This window comes from Idiotropiscis lumnitzeri, chromosome 3 (assembly GCF_059441095.1).
Source record: "Idiotropiscis lumnitzeri isolate Australia: NSW breed Sydney's pygmy pipehorse chromosome 3, RoL_Ilum_1.0, whole genome shotgun sequence".
Lineage (NCBI taxonomy): Eukaryota > Metazoa > Chordata > Actinopteri > Syngnathiformes > Syngnathidae > Idiotropiscis > Idiotropiscis lumnitzeri.
The window spans coordinates 32,294,478-32,318,289 of record NC_142393.1 but is presented as its reverse complement, the minus strand read 5'-3'; the positions used below and the strand labels follow the sequence as shown (position 1 = coordinate 32,318,289).

Genomic DNA, 23,812 nt, shown 5'->3' with positions numbered 1-23,812 from the left:
CACGCTCACACTCATACCTAGGGGCAGTTTAGAGTGTCCAATCAACCTGCCATGCATGTTTTTGGAATGTGGGAGGAAACCGGAGTACCCAGAGGAAACCCACGCAAGCACGGGGAGAACATGCAAACTCCGCACAGGAAGGCCGGAGCCGGAATTGAACCTACGACCTCCATATTGTGAGGCCATCGTGCGAACCAGTCGGGCCACCGTGCCACCCCACATACATATATATTTTTTTAAATTTGTTTAAGTTTTTGCTGCAGCATTTGCATTTATTTCTCTTTGTCTTCCTGCCTCTGTGTAATATTGTGTTTAATACCCTTGACAACTCGTGGTACGGTGCGAATGTGACTATCACAAATCATTTTAAGCCTGGCAGGCAGATGAATGGTCCAACAGAGAATTACCATGAATTGAACCATTGTCAGGTAGACTGGATGAGCATAATAGCATGACGATTCCCCACCTACCCGACCAACTGGCCGCAGTGGTCTTGCACCAGGGAACAGCACAAGGGAAAAGGGGCATAAGAGAGCACATAAGTGAGTCACATCTACCAAAGCTTTCATGTTTGATACTGTATGTGCTGTAGTGAGGCGGTCGCATGTGTATTGGGGTCTGCCTCATGTGTTGTCAGAGTGTGTTGGACAGATGTAGTTGGCGGGTGAGGGTTTGACTGTTGGAACAACAGCTGCCAAGTGGGCTTTTCATGCCCTAACCCCCAGATAATATTGTGCTTAAAGACTGGGGTAAAAGAAAAAACGCAAGATGCTCAAGCTGAAAATGTTTCAGCAACCTGAGCACAGCTGCACTCTCTTCAGCTTTACATGCAGCTCAAATATCAAGAGGGGATTTGGGAAGTGACGAAAAATTTTGAATTGCACCCAGAGAATTTTTCAATTGCCAGTTGTCTACTAGCACCTGCAATGTCACGCATGGCTGACTTAAGAGAAATTAACTCCACATGCCTCATGTCTCAATCGTGAGTAGCCCAGCAGTACAGTCGTCTTATTAATGCAGTATTAATGTCATAATGACAGCAAATAAGACACACAAATAACAAAAAACACTTGTAGACCGTAAATAAAAAACAAATAAAAACACTAAAGGAATGACTTACGCCATAGCACAAACTAGTTTGTAACCTCAAAATGAACATCCATACTGTTGCGCCCCCCCCATGTAATTTTACTCATCTAAAGGAAAGGTTTTTTTTTGTACTTTTGCTTTCACCTTTCATGAAACCACACACCCTTATGCTGAGGTATGTATGACGGTGTAGGAACATCAGACCAGTGTTTTCAGATTATGACGTCACAGTTACGGCATCACTTCTTTTTCCTCTCGTGCGGACTACTTTTTCATAAAATGTGTTTTCTGAGGTCACTACAACCTTGATTACCAATCTAATATTTTTTTTCTGTGGAAGTACACAGATGCCAGATGCAATAAAAGTGCTTGCGAATGGGCAGCTGGACGACGGCATAAAAATAGATATGACAGTTATTTTTCAATCTTCTGATCAAACTCTTAGCAGAAAAGCTAATGAGTTACACCCCTTCAGTATTGTCACTCAACATAAACATTAACAAGTAAAACTGTATGAAGCTGACAGAAACCAGGAGTGTTTGGTGTCATGTGTCAGCAGCAGTGCTGGGGGTGTAAACACTGGCTCACACGGTCTCACGGTGGCCTCAAAACACACTCAGACAGCCACCTGTCTGACAAGTGACGCATGCGACAGCTGCCAACAGGACAACCATCAGTCCACACACTCTGTGTTTGTTGCCACAAATTGCTCAAGCACTTGTGGAACACACACTTTGAATAGCTCCAATACAGCCCAACAAAAAGACCACTGATTTTGATGTCATTGAAAACAAGAGGAAATTTATTTTGTCAGTTTTATTGTTCAGACGATATATGGCAAGTGTGTGTGTGTGTGTATACAGCTCCGGTGTTACTGGATAGTTGATTGTGTCGTGGTGGCAGCAGCAACAGAGGGCTGAGTCACTTCCTCAGGCGGCTGCACCTCCACCTGTGGGCCAAAAACATTATTTTTTTCATTCATAGTTTTTACTTTTTACCTTTTGCTTCACTTAATAAATTAACACTATACTTTGCAATTGTTAAAGGTGACATAATGGAAAGCTTCCATTGAAGTAGCATATATTCACATAAACCAGGTTTATATGGAGCCTTGCATTACAATTAGAATGAAGCCAAATGCCCAAACCAAATGAATAGGTGTAATCTAATCATAAAAAATAAATTGTGGGGATGGGGGGGTTGGCTATAGAGATGACATACATTTATGAAATAATCTGTTTCACTTGGTACTAAATGGCTTGCGGACAATCAGAATAGCCAGGCCCGATACTTCTTGACCTCCTGTACATGCGGTGACATCAGTCTTATTTGGTAAAAGAAGACATCAAGATCTTCGTCATGATGACGTCAGCCATTTCCGTGTTTCGGTCAGAGAACGTCTGCTAAATTGATATTGTAGCCATCATCTTATTTTTTGTCGAGATACATATTCATTGTAATACATTCCTGTTCAGAGCTGTTGGTTCTCCACCCTAACATGGTTAAGGTCAAACGTCTGTCAAAAGTCAAGTGTACATCTAAGCACTTATTTTGGGTCTTTCTCGACTGCACTTTGCTTTAGCGATTAGTACACTTAGCGCCTCCTCGTTCGACTCCTCGGTGAAAACACTATACTTGTTAGCGGGGTTGTTCATTTTTCACCACGGAGGAGATGACGTGCATCACGCACCTTGTTGCTTCTTCGGCGTACGGACTTACGTATAGAACAAATAAAGTCCAAGCTGCTGCGGCGCAAACTATTTGAGCGCCCAGCATTCAAGTAACCGCAAATACTGGCGGGTGTAGTGGCAACGCTTTTTTTTTTTTTTAAACTTGTTTGGCGCTGGTTATTGTGACCTGTTTACGGTAATATCCCACTGATTATTCAGCATGGGGGATCTAAGACCTTAAAAAAAAAAAACGCAGCTTTGACAATCTCAAAATAGTCTTTGAGCTTACCGAGACACTGTCCGCTCTCGAGTTCGCTCCACTTCTGCGGGGGTTATGGGATGCATGGGCGGGTCAATTTGCGCATGCACTAAATGCGTGAAATATTTTGACTCGATTAATTACAAAAATTAATTACCACCCATTAACACGCTAGGTTTGACAGCAGTAATTTAAGTAGTAAAACACAAACTATTGAATATTTAAAAGGGAATGTCAACCCCAAAATTTCACACCCCCAGTAATCTAAACTGGCATTCGGATTAATATTGCGTTTGTGCAATATAAATTAAGTAGCAAAATCCTCCCATTTTTGTCCATCTCAGGGGTGGCCATGTTGGCCCTTGCTGTGGACTGAAAATTACATCACATTTGCAGCACGACCAATCAGTGCTCACCTGTTAAACACGGATTATGGGTGTCAAGCAACTAAAATTTCAAACATGATATCGATAAATGGGAAAATATGTTATACTCTACACCATTTTCAATTTCACGGCGATTAAAAAAACTGACAACTGCTAAAAACTGAATTACATGAACAAGACTGGATGATTTGGCCTCCCACTGGCCACAATTAGCAGCAGTAAAACGTAGAACAGCAAGCAGGGATTGCACTGAGGGCTCTCCAGATTGCCAGAGGCTGTCAACCAGGTGGGCTGCACTACTGCACTACGCAGAGGGCGTCCGGTGTACACTGTGGGCACGTGCACCGGGGTATAACATGACATAGAATGGTATTCCAATACAGCGTATACGTATAAATACTTTTCAAAGTATTGATACTTTTGACAACACTTGGTCGTCAATTGGATAGGCCGTAACATGATGCCACTGGCGGAGCCAGAGGGGAGGCCGGGGTAGCACTGGACCCCCCTGAAATCTGATTGGACCCCCCAGGTGCCGCCCCAGATGATTGGCATATCGCGGCACCGTGTGCTAAGTCCCTCCTGTACAGTAGTTGGCGCTATGTACCACAAAGCGTTGCAATCCACGTTCAGTGGGAGAAGAAGAATTCCCACTGAAGTAGGAAGATTTTAATCTGATTTGACTCTGTTATCGTTGCTGGAGACAGAAGATCAACAAAGTAACGAAAAGTTTAGGACATACTCGTCACGGAGAGTGAAATCCTCGTCGCAAAGTAAGTTTAAAATAACGTTTGTAGATTGGTAATTTTGTTGTTGTTGCTACAAGCAGAGAGCCACGTCATCAAGCAAACGAACTTTATATCTCATGGCAGCTCAATATTAACGTCTACATTTAATACATTTGAGTCGCCATTTATGTACATATTTCTCCAATGATAAATGAAACGTAACGTGAAGATTGTAGTTGCTTGTTAGCCTGCTATCAACTGGCTTAAAAGTCTGAATATTAAACTTTGTTGTACGGTGGTTTATTAGCCCTGACATTTTTAGGCTTGAAGTAGGGATTTGCGAACATTGTGTATTATAAGTGATGCTAGAAGTGACGTTAACAAGACTGGGCTATTTTTTCATAGGGTCAGTTGAGAATGAAAAGGCAGGGGAGAAGATTTATAACCTCTTTTTTAAGATAACCAAGTCTGCAAAAAATTCAGGTCTGCTAGCAGCTCCCATCTTGGGACAAGTAAGAGGAGAGAGAATCTGATACACTGCCCATCTCTAGGTCAGAGCATAGAAGCAGTCACATGCTCTCTTCAGTAGTACTTTGAAGTTACAGTCTTCCTACGATAGTATGGAACTTGATTTTCTATATTTCCAGGTCTATAGTAACAGGGTGAAATGGAAACAAATGTATGGAAATATATTTATCTTTATAGTTATCTGGGTTATTTTAAGATATTTGGATTATTTTGCAAACAGCATTTTTCTACAATCTCGGATATAATTTAGTGAGATACTAAATACAATATTCAATACATACAAATTCACAATAATTATAACAAATGATTTGCAGGAGGAATTGCATAATCTCTTCACATGATACACATCTTATTACTCAAATGTCACAAAAAGATTAGTGTTTAATACTGAGAAGTCTGGGAATTAGGGTTTGGACATTTTAAATGTATAGGAACCCTTGTTTTATTATTTTTTGGGTGGGGGGGTGTTTTGAAGTGTTGGTTACGATGTGTGTTGTTGTTTTTTTTTTAACAGTGGTTGTGGTGGTGGTTCATTTTGCTTACACTGTTTTCATTTTTATACAATGGCGTTCCATTGAGGGATGTCACAATAGCCAAAGGTGGCAGCTCCCTTCCTGGGAAAAGTCCGGAGAGAGAATGCACAATACATCTCAGCCCATCATCAGTGCATAGACAGAAACGGTCACATGCTCAGTTTAGTTTTCGATATTTCGAAGTGTTGGTTACTGATTAGTGTTCTTATTTAAAGGTGGTTGAATTTTTATTTTGATTACCCAATACAATGTAGTTCCATTGAAGGAGGATACGGAGGCCTCTGAGGATAAGGGTATCAATGAGCAACAAGAGCCAGACCCCGAGCCAGCCGTCCCCAGTACGAATTTCGCTCAGCCGAGAGGCCCCGGTGGTAGGTCGACTTACCTGAAATTTGCTAGTTAGTTACAGTTATTGTCTATCTTCTGGATCCTTAACTATCAATGTGTTAGATAATACGAAATTACTAATACATTATTGAAAAATTGGTGCCAAATTCTTTTCCATTTTCAGCATTGTTAATAAATTTAAATTTATACACTAATCTCTTCTCTCGTGTACTTAGTATGTACATTTAAACATATGACACTCCGATTGCAATTCATAACTTGAGAAACAAATTTATTGTTATAGTCTGTGGACCTCCTGAAATAGCCTTGGCCACCCCCTGGCCTCCCCAAGGATAAAAGTCTAGCTCCGCCACTGCCTGAGGCGTGAGCAACTGCGATTTCACTTTCAGTCGACAGTCAACAGCAAAATGGCCACCCTCTGAGATGGATAAAGATGGGTAGATTTTTCTGTTTACAATATTCCACAAACGCAACATTAATTAGAATGCCATGTTTTATTTACTGGGCACGCATAGAACATATCGGAAATACATTTTTGGGGTTGACCCTTTTTAAATGTAAAAACCTGCAGAATGACAAACTCGTCTGCAAGTAAACCCAGTTATAGTTGACTCTCTGTAATGTATATAGAACGATCAAATGTGTAATTAATGGTTAAAAGTGGAGAAGGCTCCAACAACAATAAATATAGAATCATTAGTTGCCAAGTTGGCTACACTGAAAAGCTTCTTGGCTTGTTGAAATGCCCAGTCGTTATGGAAACAAAAGATGTAGTCCCCATTTGCAGAGATGGTCACCCTACTTTGCCAGTCCGTCGTCCGCCGGTAACTGGGAACCCTTCCGTCATTGTCTCTCTGTTCTTATTCATAAAAATAATATTCTTAGAAAATTGTTAAGCATTTGTGTATTTGGACAAACAAATGCCGGAGATTATTAATTGAAACACCTGCGACCTGTCTTAAAATATGACATGAACCTCCGTTGAAGAATGTTGGCATTAGTTTTTAGTTGGGCTTCAGTTTATGGCTCTCCAACTGATTGTGAGAGTAATACACTGGGATAAAAATGACATGATAGCATTACAACTTGGGTGAAATGACGTCCTCCAAAGCCATAAAAACAGAGCGGCAGCTCTCAATGCTAATCCCATTGCGTGTAAAGACTCCACCAAGTAGTGATCCACATACCATTTTCTTTTAACGTTCATCCAACTCCATAGGTTTGCCTTTAACAAAGTGCCGTTTCAATTCCCCAAATAACAGTGGCACTGTGAAAAGGAAATGTAGGCCGCGGAGCATTGTATGTCATCAGCTGCCAAATCAAGTGTGCCTATTAATGAATCGTCCTTTTCCTGCACTACACACTCAGTCAGTGATGCACAGAGAATGCCAGAAAGGCTACAGCATGCAGAATATATTCTGTCTAGATGGCTCCATCCAAAATTAACTCAGCCTAGTTTAAATAGCAAGGATTTATTCATCTTTGGTGCTTCAGTCAGAATCGACTTTTGTTGCAATGCACCTCGTGGAGAGTCTGGAGAGCCTTCATTGGCATGTTTGATGTCAACTTCAGAAACAGGCGGTTTGTCCTTCACGAGAAGGATGAGAGTCCTTTCTCAGTCTGTGCCAGAAACATAAACGTAAAGCCATAAAAAAGGCACCGTTAAATCCTAACCTCTGGCTACAGTGTGAAATCTAGAGTGATGAGGGGCATCCAGGGTAAGCGCTTGGCTGGATTTAGAACAAGCACTAATTTGGACTAGCATCAAGCATGAAGACCTGAGCGCCGCCTCACTAGTAACGGCCCTGTCTGAACTGGCAGCTTCGCTTTAGCTTTGATGTTTTCTCAGTTGGATGCACATGTGAAACAGGGATGTTTGTTCTCACCAGTTTCTCTGCCCGCTGCCTCAGTTTCCTCCAGACCGTGTGGTGGGCCTGCACAAACCAGACAACGTAACAACCGGTCACAAGGAGACACAATTGTGGGCAATCACACGTGACAGTTAACATATCAGAGTATACAAATGCTTTATAGCTTTCCACTAAACGCAAAATCTTTTTTCCCTTCTTTTCATTTTGCAGAATAATGAAAGTGGCATCCATCCTACCTCCAGCTGCAAAGGCAGTGAGAGGCCCTGTGCGCGGCGGTGGAGACCCCAGCGCCCTCCGCCCAGGCTGTGGAGTGCTGTCACCTCATACTGGAAGCACAGACCTGTTCTGGCCACCAGGGGGCCCCCGCTCAAGAGAACATAGTCCCCACATCTAGGAGGAAGACAGGCACAGGTAATCTTAAATGATTTGTTTTATCTTTGACAGACCCCGCACATGAACAAAAAAACAACAACAACAAAAAAAGGCAGTTAACCCTTTTGGTCGTATAGTGTGTGGGGTGCTCAGATAATCTTAAAACAGCTCCCCACACACAAAGATTCTCTTCCACCACCGGTCAAGAATACAGTCCTCTGAGAGAAAGCTTCTCACGTGACTTGACAAACACGAAGATGAGTAAGCCCTTCCAGGTACGATAGTGTCTCCAAATAGGACCGGAGATGGGAGCAATGTAAGGTGGCAAAGTCTGCGAGGAAAAATACTTCCTGCCATCTCGGTAACCCACATTTATACAAAAAAATTACATCAGATAGGCCGCAAATTTACGGACAGAGCCGCCTTTACCAACGGATTTACCTGGGCTTGAGCCCAGAGGCCGAAGGTACTCAAGGGCCTATTACAATTCGAAAAACAAAAAAAAATCTGTGTTTTAAAAGTCTTCATAGTTTCATATATTCTGCCTCTTGTTGAACTTGTCAGTCACTTTGCTGCTGCAAAAGTCGACGAAGCCCGCTCTAAAGGCGCTTTTGGAGGTCATTAAATGCCACATTATTCTCTCATTTGTTAATTTTATCAGTCAATTATATCATTGGAGCAGCCGCGGACCAATCACGCACTCGTACGATAGATTGAACATCATGTGACTGATTTTTCGCAGCCAAACTGACAGAATCATATGCAGCGGCAGTTAATCAGTCAATATTTGGTCCAAGTGAATTAAAATATCAGTTCGAGAAGGATATAATGAATGGACAAGTCGGAATATCATAGACGCAACAGGAGTGCTTTTTCAACTACCACGACGACAGATGGGGAGCACTGGTGAGTCCTTGTGATCATACAAAGGCACGGAAGGTTACAAAGTTTAGGTTACGTACCGTGTGTACTTAGATTAGTATGGCTGTAATCTTTGAGAGAAGCATCATGGTATGATCAACCAGGTTGCCTCTGGACTATATATATATATATATATTAGGGGTGTAAAGAAAACCTGATTTGGACCTGAAATTCGGTTTCGATTTAAACGATGCGAGTGCATAGGTGCACAGACAAACAAACCGGTATAAAAATAGCTTGAGACGGCCGATGGCTCGGTTAAAATGTGATAAATCTGTTTAATGTTGCTGATACAACTGCAGAAAACTGTCTTAAAAGACAACCAAAACGTCCCTGTTATGATTGATTAAATGCCCTAACAATTAAAAAAATGACTTAGATGAATGGGAATATTCATAAACTGCATATCCCTCTTTAAAAGTCACGCGAGACTTGTTGATGTTACGTTAGCTAGTGCTTCAGGTTTGCGATGGAATGAGTGGAGTAATAGCAGATTCGGACGAGATTCACAACGCTCCGTTAAATTTAAAATCCAAAGTATGGAAGAAATTAGGATTTCAAAAAAAGAATGGAGTTCTGGATAAAAGTGTCGCCAAATGCAAAGGCTGTATATGTATATGTCTACGCACTCATTTGGTGAGGAGGCATGGATTTGACGAGCAATCTAACACAGCTCACACTAATACACGCACAGAAAAAGATGCAAACCTACAGGATTTCTTCCGACCAAAACTTGCCCACAACTCAGTTCGAGGAAAGGTATTAACAGCCTCAATAATTTCATTTATGTTTTAAGATTTACGACTATACTCTGTCGTGGAGAACGACGGCTTTCGGGACATGATAAAAATATTAGAGCCCCGTTATGCCATATCGACTCAACAGCATTTCGCTAACAAGTACGTACAAAAGTTGTACAACCAAGTTATGGATGAAGTCAAAGAACAGCTGGTTGTACCTTGATCTACTGTATTTTCGCAGCCATAAGGCTCACTTTAAAATCCCGAATCTCGTCCAAAAAAGCCGGGGCGCCTTTTGATGCGTAGTGCCCATTAAGTGGACCGAGGGGTCCGCTTGGCTGACTGCGAACATTTCCAGCCTGCACACTGCTTATATAGAGGGAAGGCGTTGTTAAAAGCTAAAATAAAGTACCACCAAACTCCCGCTGCCATTTTAAAAACATGCAAGCGCGACTGCTCGGTTAGGTTTGCGCCCAATGATAAAGGGCGTTCTATGCATGTGTTAAATACAGAAATAGCACCCTCAACTGGGACTGCGCCCTTTGATACGGTGCGTCTTTGGGCTGTAAAAACACGGTAAGTCGTCACATATCTATTGTTAAATTGCATAGAATTAATGTGAATATTTTGGGGTTTGGAGATCTGTTACATGTTAATAAATGTGACAAAATAATCCAAATATACTTTTTCCTAGTCTGTGAATATGAAATAAAATGTCTTATTTACAGTGTTGACAAGTTATTACACGTTTTATAGTGTCTACTTTTAACAAGAAACTCATTGCATCATACTCAATAACTGAGCTGTGCAATATGAAATCGATTTGTGATGCCACTGAAAAAGAGCTGCAACTAAACAATGCATTATTGTGTTAAAATATGTTTTAATTTCCATCTTTTTCTTCTGAAAAATTCTTGTCCAAATTTTGATTCAGTTACTGGTTTGTTCTATAAAATCTAAAATAAATAAATAAATGTTTGCACCGCTTATCGTCACAAGGGTTGCAGGCGTGTGTATATACAGCCAATTGCACTTGATCACGTTTTCGAAAGTAAGAGTAAATGTGCTAATTCCAACACTTTAAATCATTTTAAATTAAGGTATTTGGGCTATGAATCATATCAAATTGATTCTCAATTAATTTGCTAATGGAAGTTGTCGAGTAATCGCGGCAACTCTACTCTGATTCAAACCGAATTGTAATATACACGCATATATATATATATATACATATATATATACATATATATATATATATATATATATATATATATATATGTATGAAGTACGGCTTTCATGAAGCGTTTAAATCCGGTGCGCGCCACTGTAACTAGAGGAGCTAAATCTTTAGCTATGTGCGAGGCAATCGCGTCCACCTCTGAGACGTTCTCTCGTATGGTGTCGCCTCCGTTAATGGGCTGTTGTCACTTATCGAACCTTGCTTCTCACTTCGAAATTTCAGCACAGCATGATTGTGTTGTGGGTGGTGAAAAAGCTTCTGGATTTGAATCGCCAGCTACGACCGCGACGTCTGTTTTCTTTCTCGATCAGACGGGTGGAGTCACGTGACTAGAGGCGCTGTAGTCGTCTTAAAGGGGCATGAACATTGCCGCAGACAGAAAAGGCTTTTCTTTTTTTTTTTAAACACCGGATTTACCGTCATGGGCAAAATGATTTTGGTCATTCGAATAAATTTCGGTAACGGTAAATTTTCGGTTTATCGCCCAGCCTTACGATATGACATACATGCCTCCCGATATAGTTTTCAGCCATATCGCCCAGCCCTAGTCACACGCACTACGGGAGAGGTCCCGCGAGCAGAGGAAGGTAAGACAACAAATTTGCCGAAATTTTGGTAAATGTTAGTCTACTACAAATCACAACTAAAAAAAAAAAATTGCCGAAGTAAACTTTAAAGAGAGTTTGTATTGAGCCTGGGAGCTCTGTGCACTTTTTGTTAGACTTTTAAAACAAGATCTAAAAAAGATTGAAGATGTTGTAAACCACTTAAGTTGTTTAATAAACATGGGCTTAGAGGCATTTAAACTAAGTCAAGTTTTGGAGTTCTTATTTTTCAAAATTTTGACACCATTCACCCCTTTTTTTTTCAACAAATGAATACCGGCTTCAAATATTGGTTAACGGCCTCCATGACTACTAATAATCATTATCGTCCCTGAAAAGCATATCAGTTTATCACTAAACACACACACACACTGTATAACAACTGTAGTCAGGTCAGTTTTGACTTTTTCAATACGTACAATATTTTTGCTCGCATTGCACACGCCCTTTGGATCAATCTGTTTTCATTAGAATTATCAATTATACATCATCCATCATTATTTATAGCCCTCAGGAAATTCAACCTGGACAGGAAGCTGCTGCTAGCCTTCTACCACTCGTCCATCGAGAGCCTGTTGACGTACTGTGTCTCCACCTGGTACAGCGGCTGCACTGAGGCGGACAGAGTGAGGCTCCAGAGGACAGTCAAAACAGCGCAAAGGATTATTGGCTGCCCTCTCCCCTCACTGTCGGACATCTACACCGCCCGGTGCCTCAGAAGGGCTCTCAACATCGTCAAAGACAATACCCACCCAAACTCACACCTGTTCGACCTGTTGCCCTCTGGCAGGCGCTACAAATGCATCAAATCGAGGACCAATAGACTGAGAAACAGTTTCTTTCCGAGAGCCATCTCCATACTGAACTCTCACACACACACGAGACCACCCTAACCTTGCAGAACAGCATCGTGATGTGTTTTTATATACCCTATTCAGTACTAAATTCCATTGCTTATTTATTTATCTAATTTATATATTTGTCTGTATTATTGTTGTATTGCACTGGAGAGGGGAGCTCTCTATTCTCGTTGCACACTTGAGTACAATGACAATAAAGGGATTTCTAATTTCTAATTCTAATTTCAGTCTGTTGATAATTTCACTTATGGTTTACACTCTGGGATTATTAATTTACGGGACAAAATATCAGTTCCAGTAGTCATATTAAAAAATAAATCTTATTGATACAAATAGGCACGGTGGGTGACTGGTTAGCATGTTGGCCTCGCAGTGCAGAGGCCGTGGGTTCGATTCCGGCTCCGGCCTGCCTGTGTGGAGTTTGTATGTTGTCCCCGTGCCTGTGTGGGTTTCCTCCGGGTACTCCAGTTTCCTCCCACATTCCAAAAACATGCATGGCAGGTTGATTGGACATTCTAAATCCCCCCTAGGTATGAATGTGAGCGTGGATGGTTGTTTGTCTATATGCGCCCTGCGACTGGCTGGCAACCAGTTCAGGGTGTACCCCGCCTACTGCCTGATGATAGCTGGGACAGGCTCCAGCGCCCCCCGTGACCCTTGTGAGGACAAGCGGTACAGATAATGGATGGATGGATGTTATAAATATTGATCAAAGGTAGTGACCTCCCACCATAGAGTTGAAACATTTAATATTATAGCCCACATTATGTAGATAAATATCTTTATTAGAAGTTAACTTTATCAGCTACAGTATGGTAGATTTTTCTTCATACCATACCCTTTCCTTTGAAAGTGTCAAAATCATTAAATAAATTAATCCAGAAAGAAAATAAAATTAAACTTCAACTTGAGTAACTGATTACTCCAAAAAAGACAGTAATATTGTAAAATAACTTATTTTCACATGCAAGTAACATGTTACATTGCACGCATTACATATTACATTTTGGAAGTAACTTGCCCAACAGTAGCCACTTGAAATGTACTTGTAAAATTGGATAAAGGCACTCATTGGAAAGGAATTGGGCATTGGGGCCTGTGGTGTAAAATGTTATTACATAAAAACAGTAAACAAAAATGGAATTAACTGCTTGAGCAGAAGTGACCGTGTTACCAAATTGATCCTGTGGGGATGGCACGGCATGCATTTGGGGAGTAGGTCTTGTTACAATTCTACAAACCAAGTTTTAGCAAACATTGCAGTCTGTTTGTACAGTACATGTCCAATGTTGCTAACATGAATGTTCCTAAGTTAGGTAGTGTTTGCAAATGCAGCTAAATACGAATATGTACCAAAATAAATTCAGCATATAACCATGCTCTGGTGTGCATTCATGCAATGTCACCTGTAAAGCGTCACCGTGCCTTTGGGATTCTGGGCTGCCTTTTGCTCCACTGCTTCCTGTTGACACCTGAAACAGAACAAACTATGTTTGTCACCAAAAGAGAGACAAAGAAGGGGCAATCAATGTATATCATCATGTGATGGCTAGTGACAGGGTGGTATTCATCTACCTGCTGTGTGAGAAGACTTCTAGTGCCACAGAGGGGGCCACCTCCAGAGGCTCCCAGGCCAAGTCCTGGAGGATGAGCTGCTGAGCTCCCCTCGTCATAGAGCGCAATGATTCCTAGAGCACAAACACAACAAGCATCTGAGCTCTGAAAGGCAACAGCTGATAAACCAAAGTCGTCAAACCTCAGAGGGAGTCCAAGAGTCCAGCTGAGAGTCCAGGACTAAGTCACAGAGAAAAGCCCCTGAAGTAACTGAAAGGAATTTATTACAAAAATAAGATGCAGGACAAATCCAGACAAGATCAATATGAATTGAAATGAAAGCATCTACCTGGCACCTCGGGTGTACTGAGCAACTCCACAGACAATTGGTCCTTGAATGCTGTCTCCAGCACCTGACCGAGAAGGGCAGCGCAGGAGCGCCAATAAGCCTGTCAACGGGAAAAAGGGGAGAAGCCACATTAAAGGAGACATATTATGGCAAATTAACTTTTTAATACCTTAAATACAAATAGCTGGATCACAGGAATGCCTGTCCGCACATCAAGTGTGTAAATAAACAATCAAGTAAATCTTTTGTCTTCCCACTTCTGGCAATATATTTGTGAGCGAGCCGTTTTGTACTTCCGCCACACAACAGTGGGATTCATTTACCATACAACCCCCGCCACACTGACTTTTTTTGTCCATGTTACAATCAGCTTAAATAACCATAGCCCCTTTCAAGCAGCAGTGGGACAACACTATCTGGTAGGGCAGGGTTGTCAAACTCATTTTTGTGGACGGGCCACATCGTAGTTGTGGTTTCCCTCAGAGGGCCGGTATGACTGTGAACCCATATAAATTGATTGGAAAGCCAGTTTTGAAATCAGAAGCTAGTAAGTAATTGTTCAACAATTTTTCAATTTATTTTAAAAGGGGAGGATTGGTAACAAATGACAATATCTCATATCTCAGTGTTGTTAAAAGTGAAGAAAATATGCTAGAAACAGGAAGTTGATGCAGATGATTTGCCCTTTGGGGCCACATAAAATGAGGTTGCGGGCCAGATCTGGCCCCCGGGCCTTGAGTTTGACACCTGTGTGATAGGGGACAAACGTAGGACGACATGTATGTGTGTTTGTGTGTGTGTCATACCAATGATTGCCTTTTATTTATTGCCCTTCTCATACCTTCATCTTACTGCATTAATCATACTGCCACTCTCTTATTGACTGTATGGCTGTTTGTTTGTTGTTGTCTACCTGCCCAGCAGCAACATATGCAAGTTATTTATAATATATATGTATGCACTGCCCCTGCAAAAAAAAATAATAATAAAATTAAATTAAAATAAAGAAAACTCTGAGGAGGATGAAGAAAGTCTGTTGGTCCTTATAATATACCGGCAGAGGTATGGAAGTGCCTTGATGAGATGGCAATAGATTTTTTGCTCATTTTTAAGGCCGGTGGCGTGAAGAGTTGTAGCAACTCCAGAGGAATCAAGTGAATGGGCCACACATTGAAAACTTTGGTAAGAGCAGTGAAGGCCAGATTGAGAAACGAAGTTGAGGTTTGAGAGTCAGAACGTATGGTTATGCCGACAAAGAGCACCATAGTTGTGTTGAGAATGCTGATGCCGCTGCATTGTGTCTTTGCAGATTCGGACAAAGCATATGACAGGGTGCCAGGGTTCTGCAGAAGAAAATCTGGAGTGGCTGAAGAGTATGCCAGACGAATCTAGTTATGATCTACATACAGTTTGGATGAGAACAGTACATGAAAGCGGTGAGGTTTGCTTTCTGAGTGAGAAAAGGCAGAGGGAGGTGGGATTGTGTCAAGGAACGGATCTGAGCCAGACCCTCGTGATGTGAGACAGATGAAGACAGACAGGAGTTTGTGTGATATTGGCAGATGACATTACCATCTGCACTTAGTATAGGGAGCAGGTAGAAGAGAACCAAGGTGCATATTCTCCCGTTCGCGCTTTTTTACGTGCCTGGCTTGCGCATTTTCGAAGTGCAGTGAATCTCGGGCCCACACTTCTAATACACCCACCTAAGTTTTGCCTTACATATAGTAGTCAGAAGAAAGCCAGAAAAAAAAGAAGCCTACATGTGCCTGCATTCCTATATAGAGAAAGAATGACGTGGTGGTCTTCTAATCTCCGACACTTTTAGTGGTGTGCTAAATGTGATGGGAAAAGATGAACGAGGATGATTTGCTGTGGCAATCCCTGAATAGCAAAATTGACATTAGCGTTAGCGAGACTCAAAACTTTGTTTTCTTTTGGGGAGGAATTTTTCTAATCTGACTTTATTTACAATAAGGAGCAAATTTTTATTTTTTTGCAGATTAATACCAAGGATTTGAAGCAAGGGTTTTATTAAAAAAAACAAAAATTATGACAATATAATGAATGTTGGCATTACTTCCATTTGACATAATCAACAGCTTTTATTTCTTAAATTCAGATTCTGTACAGCAATAAACTATTTTCTTGTCTAAAAATATTCTCAGTGAAGCAATTTCAAACTCAAATATACATTTTAGTTTAAAATTTATTTGTGTTCCAGAATTGGTTGTGGGCGGCACAGTGGATGACTGTTTTGCACAATGGCATCACAGTGCAGAGGTGCAGAGTTCGATTCCGGCTCTGGCCTTCCTGTGTGGAGTTTGCATGTTCTCCCCGTGCCTGCGTGGGTTTTCTCCGGGTACTCCGGTTTCCTCTTACGTTCCAAAAACATGCATGGTAGGGATAAAATTGTATTGTATTGTATTGATTGGACACTCTGAATTCCCCCTACGTGTGAGCGTGTGAGAGCGAATGGTCGAATCTGGTCAGTATATTGACTTGTCTACAGTTGTTGAACCGTCAACCAAGATAGCATATGAGACTAGTGATAGACCGATTACCGGCCGGGCCGATTATCAGGGCCGAAATTTGGAATTTTTCTGATAATCAGCATTGACCTTTTTAATAACTTTCAAGGCCGATAAATTAAAGGCTGGTTTATTTTAGCTCGCTGCAGCACACTTCTCTCTCTTTGCTGTACTTGTGTCCTTGCCTGCAGAAGCAAATTGGCCCGGCCACAGCAGCATTTGATTGGTTCCTGTGCAGTGGGTAACAGCCAATCAGCAGTAAGCTGCATGTTTGCTTTTTCACCTCGAGTCACATGCACTACAACAGACTTTGCAGAGATTTTAACAAATGTCAGTCTACTACAACTCACAACTAATAGAAAATTATTTTCCGTAGTAAACTTTAAAGAGATGTTTGTTTTCATTGAATTAAAATGCATCTGAGCCTGGGAGCTCCGTGCACTTTTTGTTGGACTTTTAAAACCATGTTTTCTGTTTTCTAAGATCTAAACATGTGCTTAAAGTAATTTAAACTGAGTCAAGTTTTGGAGGTTTTATCCTTAAAAATGTTGACACAATTCCCCCCTTTTTTCAACCAATGAAGATCGGCTTCAAATATCGGCTATCGGCCTGCATGACGACTAACAATCGGTATCAGCCCTGAAAAAAGCATATCGGTCTATCACTGTATAACAATTGTATAGCACTCAAAGTAACAATACAAGTTTTTAAAACAATTAATGATCACTTTATTAAGAGCACACATGATGCAATTTTGATATTTATTATTTCATTCAATGTCTACCCAGCATCACTATATTCTTATTTTATATTTTAGCAAAATATAAGGTTAGAAAACTCAAGTGACAAAACAAAATACAGTGCACAAAAAAAGCGTGCGCCTGCACAGCTGGGGCGCGGCATACCCGTGCAACTGTTCAGAATGGTATGCCACCTCTGCCTCAATTTGGACCATATAACATCTCCATTAAATATAAATGACATTCACAATTTACCTGGTTGACCAATGTGGGGTCACTGTCTTTAAATGTGAGCAACGTGAGCATGCAGGAGTGAGTGAGCGGCTGGTGGAGAGGCCATGGTTCGCCATCCACCAGGGCCAAAGCAGAGTTGGTCACATGATGCTCTGTCAGGTCTGCGGGACACACAGAAGGGTGGTTTTACAGTCCAGTATATGAGGAACACATGCAAAATAGACCAAATAGTGTTCTGAGGGTTTGGAACTGGTCCGTTTAACTCACGCCTGGCACAGCTTAGTGGTGTGGACATTCCTCTGTTCATGATGAGCAGAGTACCATCCAGCCCAGTGCCCTGCATGGACACCTCAATCTTCTCCACACGGGGGTACAGAGCCCGCTGCCGGGCCTGCTCCCGGGAGAACACTGCATTACGGTGGCTGAGAGTCTCGACATGCGCTGTTGCTGGCGTCGACCTGAAACCTACAAAGGAAATGAAAATTGAAAGGTGCTGGCATGAACAGATATCAATAACACAGTAGGGCTGGGCGATATGACCTAAAATCAATATCGCGATAATTTGGGCAATTTTACCTCGATAATGATAAATGCACGATAAATTCCCCCTGAGGACCAAAATCAAAATAAATGCAGGAAATATTAACTGCTTTTTTTTTATTGACCAACTGGTACACATTACTTTCAATGACAAATAGAAGTACAAAAATCATTTGAATAAACATTAAAAATAGCATGCTTTCCATGACTTGAACAATGTCACAAAGAACAGGAGAAAAAGGGTACCTCTCACAAAATCTTTTTATGTAAATATATTGTGCCGAGAGCTGTAATGCCATTTGCAAAGGCCTAGATTTGTGTAAAGGTATCTTGTAAACAATATAAATAATGCCATGTGCAAAGGCGCTAGTCGCCTGTAAACAAAATTCTAAATAAAATGAAAAAAATGTCAATGGAATGCCAATGCCAAATAAACGCGTGTGGTTCATCAGGAAAATGTGCAGTCTGGAGTACTCCGGTGCGCAGTCACCACTTGTCGTCTATGTAATGCACATTCAGGCTCAAACAGGGATCCATGTTGCGACTCGACCACAAGTCGGATGTGGATGGAAAATGCTTGACAAGTCTAAGCTCCCGTCCCGATGTTATCCACATCGGGAAGTGCTGTTTGCGGCAAATATTTTCGTACCTCTTGTCGGCTACGTTCGTGAGGCGCTTAAATCCAATGCGCTCCACTGTAACTAGAGGAGCTCTATCTTTAGCTAGGTGCTAGGCTATCGCGTCCACCACTGAGACGTTCTCTCGTATGGTGTCGCCTCCGTTAGTGGGCTGTTGTCACTTGTCCAACCTTGCTTCTCACTTTGAACTTTTAGCACAAGCTCCAAGTCAACAGCATGGTTGTGTTATGGGTGGTGAAAAAGAAAAGGTTGGACGCGCTGTTTCAGGTGCTTACGACGCACTTTGTAGTTCATGTTCTTTTGCTCAAACATCGTCTTTATGGAACCCAAAACATTTCCAAACGACAGATGTCCAATTTCTTTTCGGGACAAGCGCGACAGGAACAATTTCAACTAACGTTACTTCGTCTGCAGCCGTGTCAGCCGCTTCAGGATTTGAATCGCCAGCTACGAACGCGTCTTCTGTTTACATTCTTCTACAGCGCATGAGTCACGTGACTACATGCGCTGGAGCGGTCTTAAAGAGGCATGAACATCGCCGCAGACAGAAAAGACTTTTCTTTTTCTTCTTTTTTTTAGACACCGAATTTACCGACATGGGCAAAATGATGTCGGTCATTCTAATACATTTCGGTAACGGTAAATTTTTGGTTTATCGCCCAGCCCAAAAACACAGTACCGAAATTAGTAGGCGTCTCACCAACTTTAATAAATTGTTTAATTACTGTAATGTGTACATTTTACCTTCAATACTTCATTAGACCACATACAAGACCAAGCACTACAGGGTTTACGGTCCAAAATATACACTTAAATACACGTAGCGCAATTAACTTTGCCCAGCGGCGTAAGCACACATGGTCACGTGGTACAATTACATACATACATACATACATACATACATGAAATTCTTAAACAGACGAGCAGTGGTATTTTGACGGGTAGGTAGAGAAAATACAATCAAGTAAAAGTGACTTATTGTAGACGTTCGGTTAGACTTCACTTCAGTGATTAGTTTGGTGATCCACTATGAGATAGAACTCGACACACTGAGTCGTACACACTGCTTCATTTGTTTTTAGCAATCAATAGCTATACGTTTGCAACTTACGGCGTTGGAGGCAATGGCATGCAGTCCTGATAAGCATCATGAATAATTTGTCGATGATACCATCGAAACTGCACAACGTCTATTTCATTGGCCTCAAATTGAAGGACGCCATGCTAAGTTTCTGTGCAGTGTACATATAAATTTGGTCCGGCAAGGATCTAAAACGTGAAGCTTCAGTTCCGTTTGGCCCTGGAAGGAGACCACAATGACAATTGTGCCCAATAGGCGTCGCTTTTTTCACAGTACAACTATGCTTACATGTTCTTATTTTCCCTTTTTCATTGAGACTGTCGAACGCCAACAAAAATAATTGTTGCGTAACAAAGTGCAATCCCCAATGCAAAAAAACAAGTAACGCGCACATATAAAATCCAACAGAAAAAAAGTAAGGCACCGTAAACGTTCATTCAAGATCAACTAAAGATAATTTACTAGGGAACTGGAATGTACAAACACTTGTTCTTTGTGAATTTCAAGGTATTAACCAATAGAAACTCAACAAGGAAAACCCGAAAATTGGGAAGGCTGACGTCCTTATTTTGTGTAAATAAACCTTGCCAAAGAAAAGCACAAGATTGATCACAAAGGACAAAGACCCATTATTGTGTACAACACTTAATTATCTATTTTACAGCAACTACAACAGGGGAAGCATTTTTTTGTAAATAGATTTTTCAAAATCTCTCCAAAATTTTGATGACACAGCGCAATTACAAAATAAATGTAAAATTGTCTCTGACTCACTCCCACAGGAGGTGCATTGAACATCTCACTCGGTGAACTTGGAAAACAAATTATTGCAATTCTAAATGTTGTGTAGTATTTTAAATTGAAGCCCTCTTATTTTATTTGCGATGCAGAATTGAAAGTGACAAAATCATGTTCTACGCCAATTTATGTAATTTAATTCTGTGTTCCACACTTCCAGTTTAATTTACCTCATGGAGAAATTTTATTTTAGGTACAAAACTTATTCCTACTATGTTTATTTGTGCAATTTTTACAAAATGTATCAATTTCTCGAATTGTGAGAGAAAGTGTTTGAGTCTTTATATCTTGATATGTCAGATGGCATTTCATCAATTCGAAGAATACTCTGAAGAAGAGGATTAACAACCGACTGAAACTCTTGGAATTTGACTGGGACCGGTTTTGTTTAAAAAAAAAGTTCTTAATTATAAATATTGCCATTATTTTCAAATCAATCTGAAACATAAATTATACCCCTTTCAATGCAGACTTTATTATACAAAGTTTTATTCTTTATGGTAATATTATTGTTCCAAATGATTTCTTCTTGAGGAGAAAAGTTATGCACATGGCTTAATTTCCACACTATTAAGGCCTGTTGAAGACATTTTGAAAGTTTAAGTGGCAATTATGTAATAGTAAAATTGCAACTCAACAAAAGTTGTGGCTCTCCAACTGCTTTAAATAAGTAATGAGGAATAAAATTCCAGAGTGACGTCGGTTGTTCCATGGACCTCTTAAGCCATTTGACCTTAAAAGAAGAGTTCAAATGAAAAAAAAATCGAGGACTTCCAACTCTCCTTCTGCTCTCTCTAGCCTAAGAATTTCTTTTTTGAGATATGAGGAATACGGCCACGCCCCCCTCCGTTCTCCCCATGTATAGTATATATATATATATATATATATATATATATATATATATATATATATATATATATATATATATATATATATATATATATATATATAGTATTTATGGCTTAAAACCTAAATTAATCTATTTTCTCAGTTTAAACTGGTTACCATATTTAACATTATCCTGTAACATTGTTAACAAATGTTGAATGTGTTAACGTCAGAATCAGGTTATTCGCTTTCCTTCAATATAAAGCTTGTTTCCCTTGTTTTCTTGCACTCTCAGGAAAAGGTTTCTTTCCTTTCTGTTGGCATGTGTAAGATCTTCCTTGAGCTCTAGCTTTTTTCTCAAAATGTTGTCACAGGGGAGCAGATGAGGATCGGGTGTGTGATCGTTAACGGTGAGCAGGTGCGTGACTGGTGAGGACGAGGTGCTGAGGGGAAACGCCCCTACTCAGCTGATCAAAACAAAAACACAACAGCATGCACACAAAAACAATAACAAAAACCTGTCATGCCCGACGCGGATCATGACAATGTCGATGAGAAATCCCATCTTCTTCTTGACCTCAGGTGTGAGCACAGCGAAAAGCTTCATTATTTCAGTCTTGACATTTTCCTCAGGTGTTGCCTTAACCCTTTCAGCCTTACGTTCAAGTGCCCGCTGTATCATTCTGCATCGTCACAGCTCTGCTGCAGTTTGACAATCTGCTCCGACATGTCTTTAATTTCTTTTTATTGTTTTTGAACTTGAAGTTCCACAGCTCTTACATGGTTGCATATACGTCAGCAATGACATCTGTGTTGCTGGATAATTTATATTCCAAAGTTGTGAAGCATGTCGTTAGCTTCAAAACAGCCTTCAGGATAACATCATTCGAACCACTTTTGAATGAATCGTCTTTCACACGCTGCTTTTTGTGTTCTGGTCATTTTGTGGGTGTAACTGGGAGCAGTGAGAGTAAAGCTCCAAATTGCTCAGCGCCGTCGAGCAACACGGGATCTGTGGTAGCGTTAGCTTTTTTAGTACTCAGTTAAGGCAGCCCACTTCGTCTTACAACTTACGATTTCATAAGTAGCTGTAGTCACAAAGTCCTCTTTGTAACCTGCTGTTCAAACGGCCTCGGTTCGTAGTGGTATTAATTGTCAGTTTAGTTGCCTTTGTTGCGGTGTTGCATTTTATAGTTTCGGAGCTCCTCACAGCCACTCCTCACTGGCCGCTATCTTGAACAGCTCTCCGCATATTAGTTCTGACTCCTGTGGTTACGCAAACACACAATCTGCTACTGACGTACAGATGAATAATCATGGGGTGTCAGTGTCACATCACATAATGGCTTTACTTGTAAAACGGACTTTTAACACCGTATTCCTCCAAATGACCTTGATGAACTGTTGCTTTTTTACAAATTGCATTGCATCCAAACTTGTGATCTTAGCCGTGGTGTCTCATGTGTCCTCCAGTTTTATTCTCTAATGGACATGAAATTATATTTGACTGGAATTTGAAAATGCAAGATTTTGACGGTCCAAAATCAGCAGTAAGCACAAACTAATGGCAGCAGCAGATCAGGGACATCATCTGCAGAAACAAAACAAATCATCCACATTACAAATCATCTTTTCAGCAGAGGAAAATCTGCTTTCACTATGACATTGGGAGACTCTGTGAGTTTGGAAGGAGGCAAATATGGTTCCAAGAAAATGATAGCTAGATGGAAAATATGTGGACAGTTTCTGCTTCATATTAATTTCGACTACAGCCTTTTTTGTGGTTTTCATCGTCACAGGACCAATACACTAAAATGCCCATCTCGAGTCTTCTTGATTGATGCTGATTTGCAACATTTTAGCCAATCTGTAAAACATGAGACAACTGAGCTAATGTTTTATTTTTGTCATTCTTTGGTGATTTCATTTTAAATCAAGAATACACATATGCTTTACACTGAGTCTGTATTATTTTGGGCAATATTCAATAATAAAATTATGGAATTACACTGGCTCATAGTTACGAAGCAGTTATATAATTAGGGTCAGAGCACATAGGCGCAGATGGGTGGGGCAGGGGTTGCTGATAAAGAGATAAATGAATCACAGCATTTTCTCAAACAAAAAAACCACAATGCAAGTTGGCTATCACATTTTATGCCCGTTGACGAGTTGTGGCAGTCCAATGACATCCCTCCAGACTGTCAGGGTCGGTGCAATGAGGATAGAATATCCCTTTGTGTTCACACAGCTCAAGAATGCATACCAACAAACATCATTAGTGACCCCCTGGTAACCAAGACATGTATAAAAGCCCGTGGCACCTGGACGACAGTGGCTGTGTCCAAATTCACAATCAGTGAATTCTA

The 23,812-nt window shown here is 40.8% G+C and overlaps 1 protein-coding gene across 1 annotated transcript; it reads right to left on the bottom strand.

The window, feature by feature from the left end:
- Positions 1 to 1,870: 1,870 nt before the first annotated feature.
- Positions 1,871 to 20,035, bottom strand: mrpl39 (mitochondrial ribosomal protein L39). Its single transcript, XM_088292130.1, has 10 exons — positions 19,848 to 20,035; positions 17,826 to 18,023; positions 17,580 to 17,719; positions 14,054 to 14,153; positions 13,907 to 13,974; positions 13,726 to 13,838; positions 13,557 to 13,622; positions 7,649 to 7,802; positions 7,428 to 7,475; positions 1,871 to 2,038 (listed from the first exon to the last, which is right to left on the bottom strand). Exons 1-10 carry the CDS (start codon positions 19,885 to 19,887, stop codon positions 1,961 to 1,963), a joined length of 1,005 nt encoding a protein of 334 aa, XP_088148256.1. The 5' UTR covers positions 19,888 to 20,035; the 3' UTR covers positions 1,871 to 1,960.
- Positions 20,036 to 23,812: the final 3,777 nt, after the last annotated feature.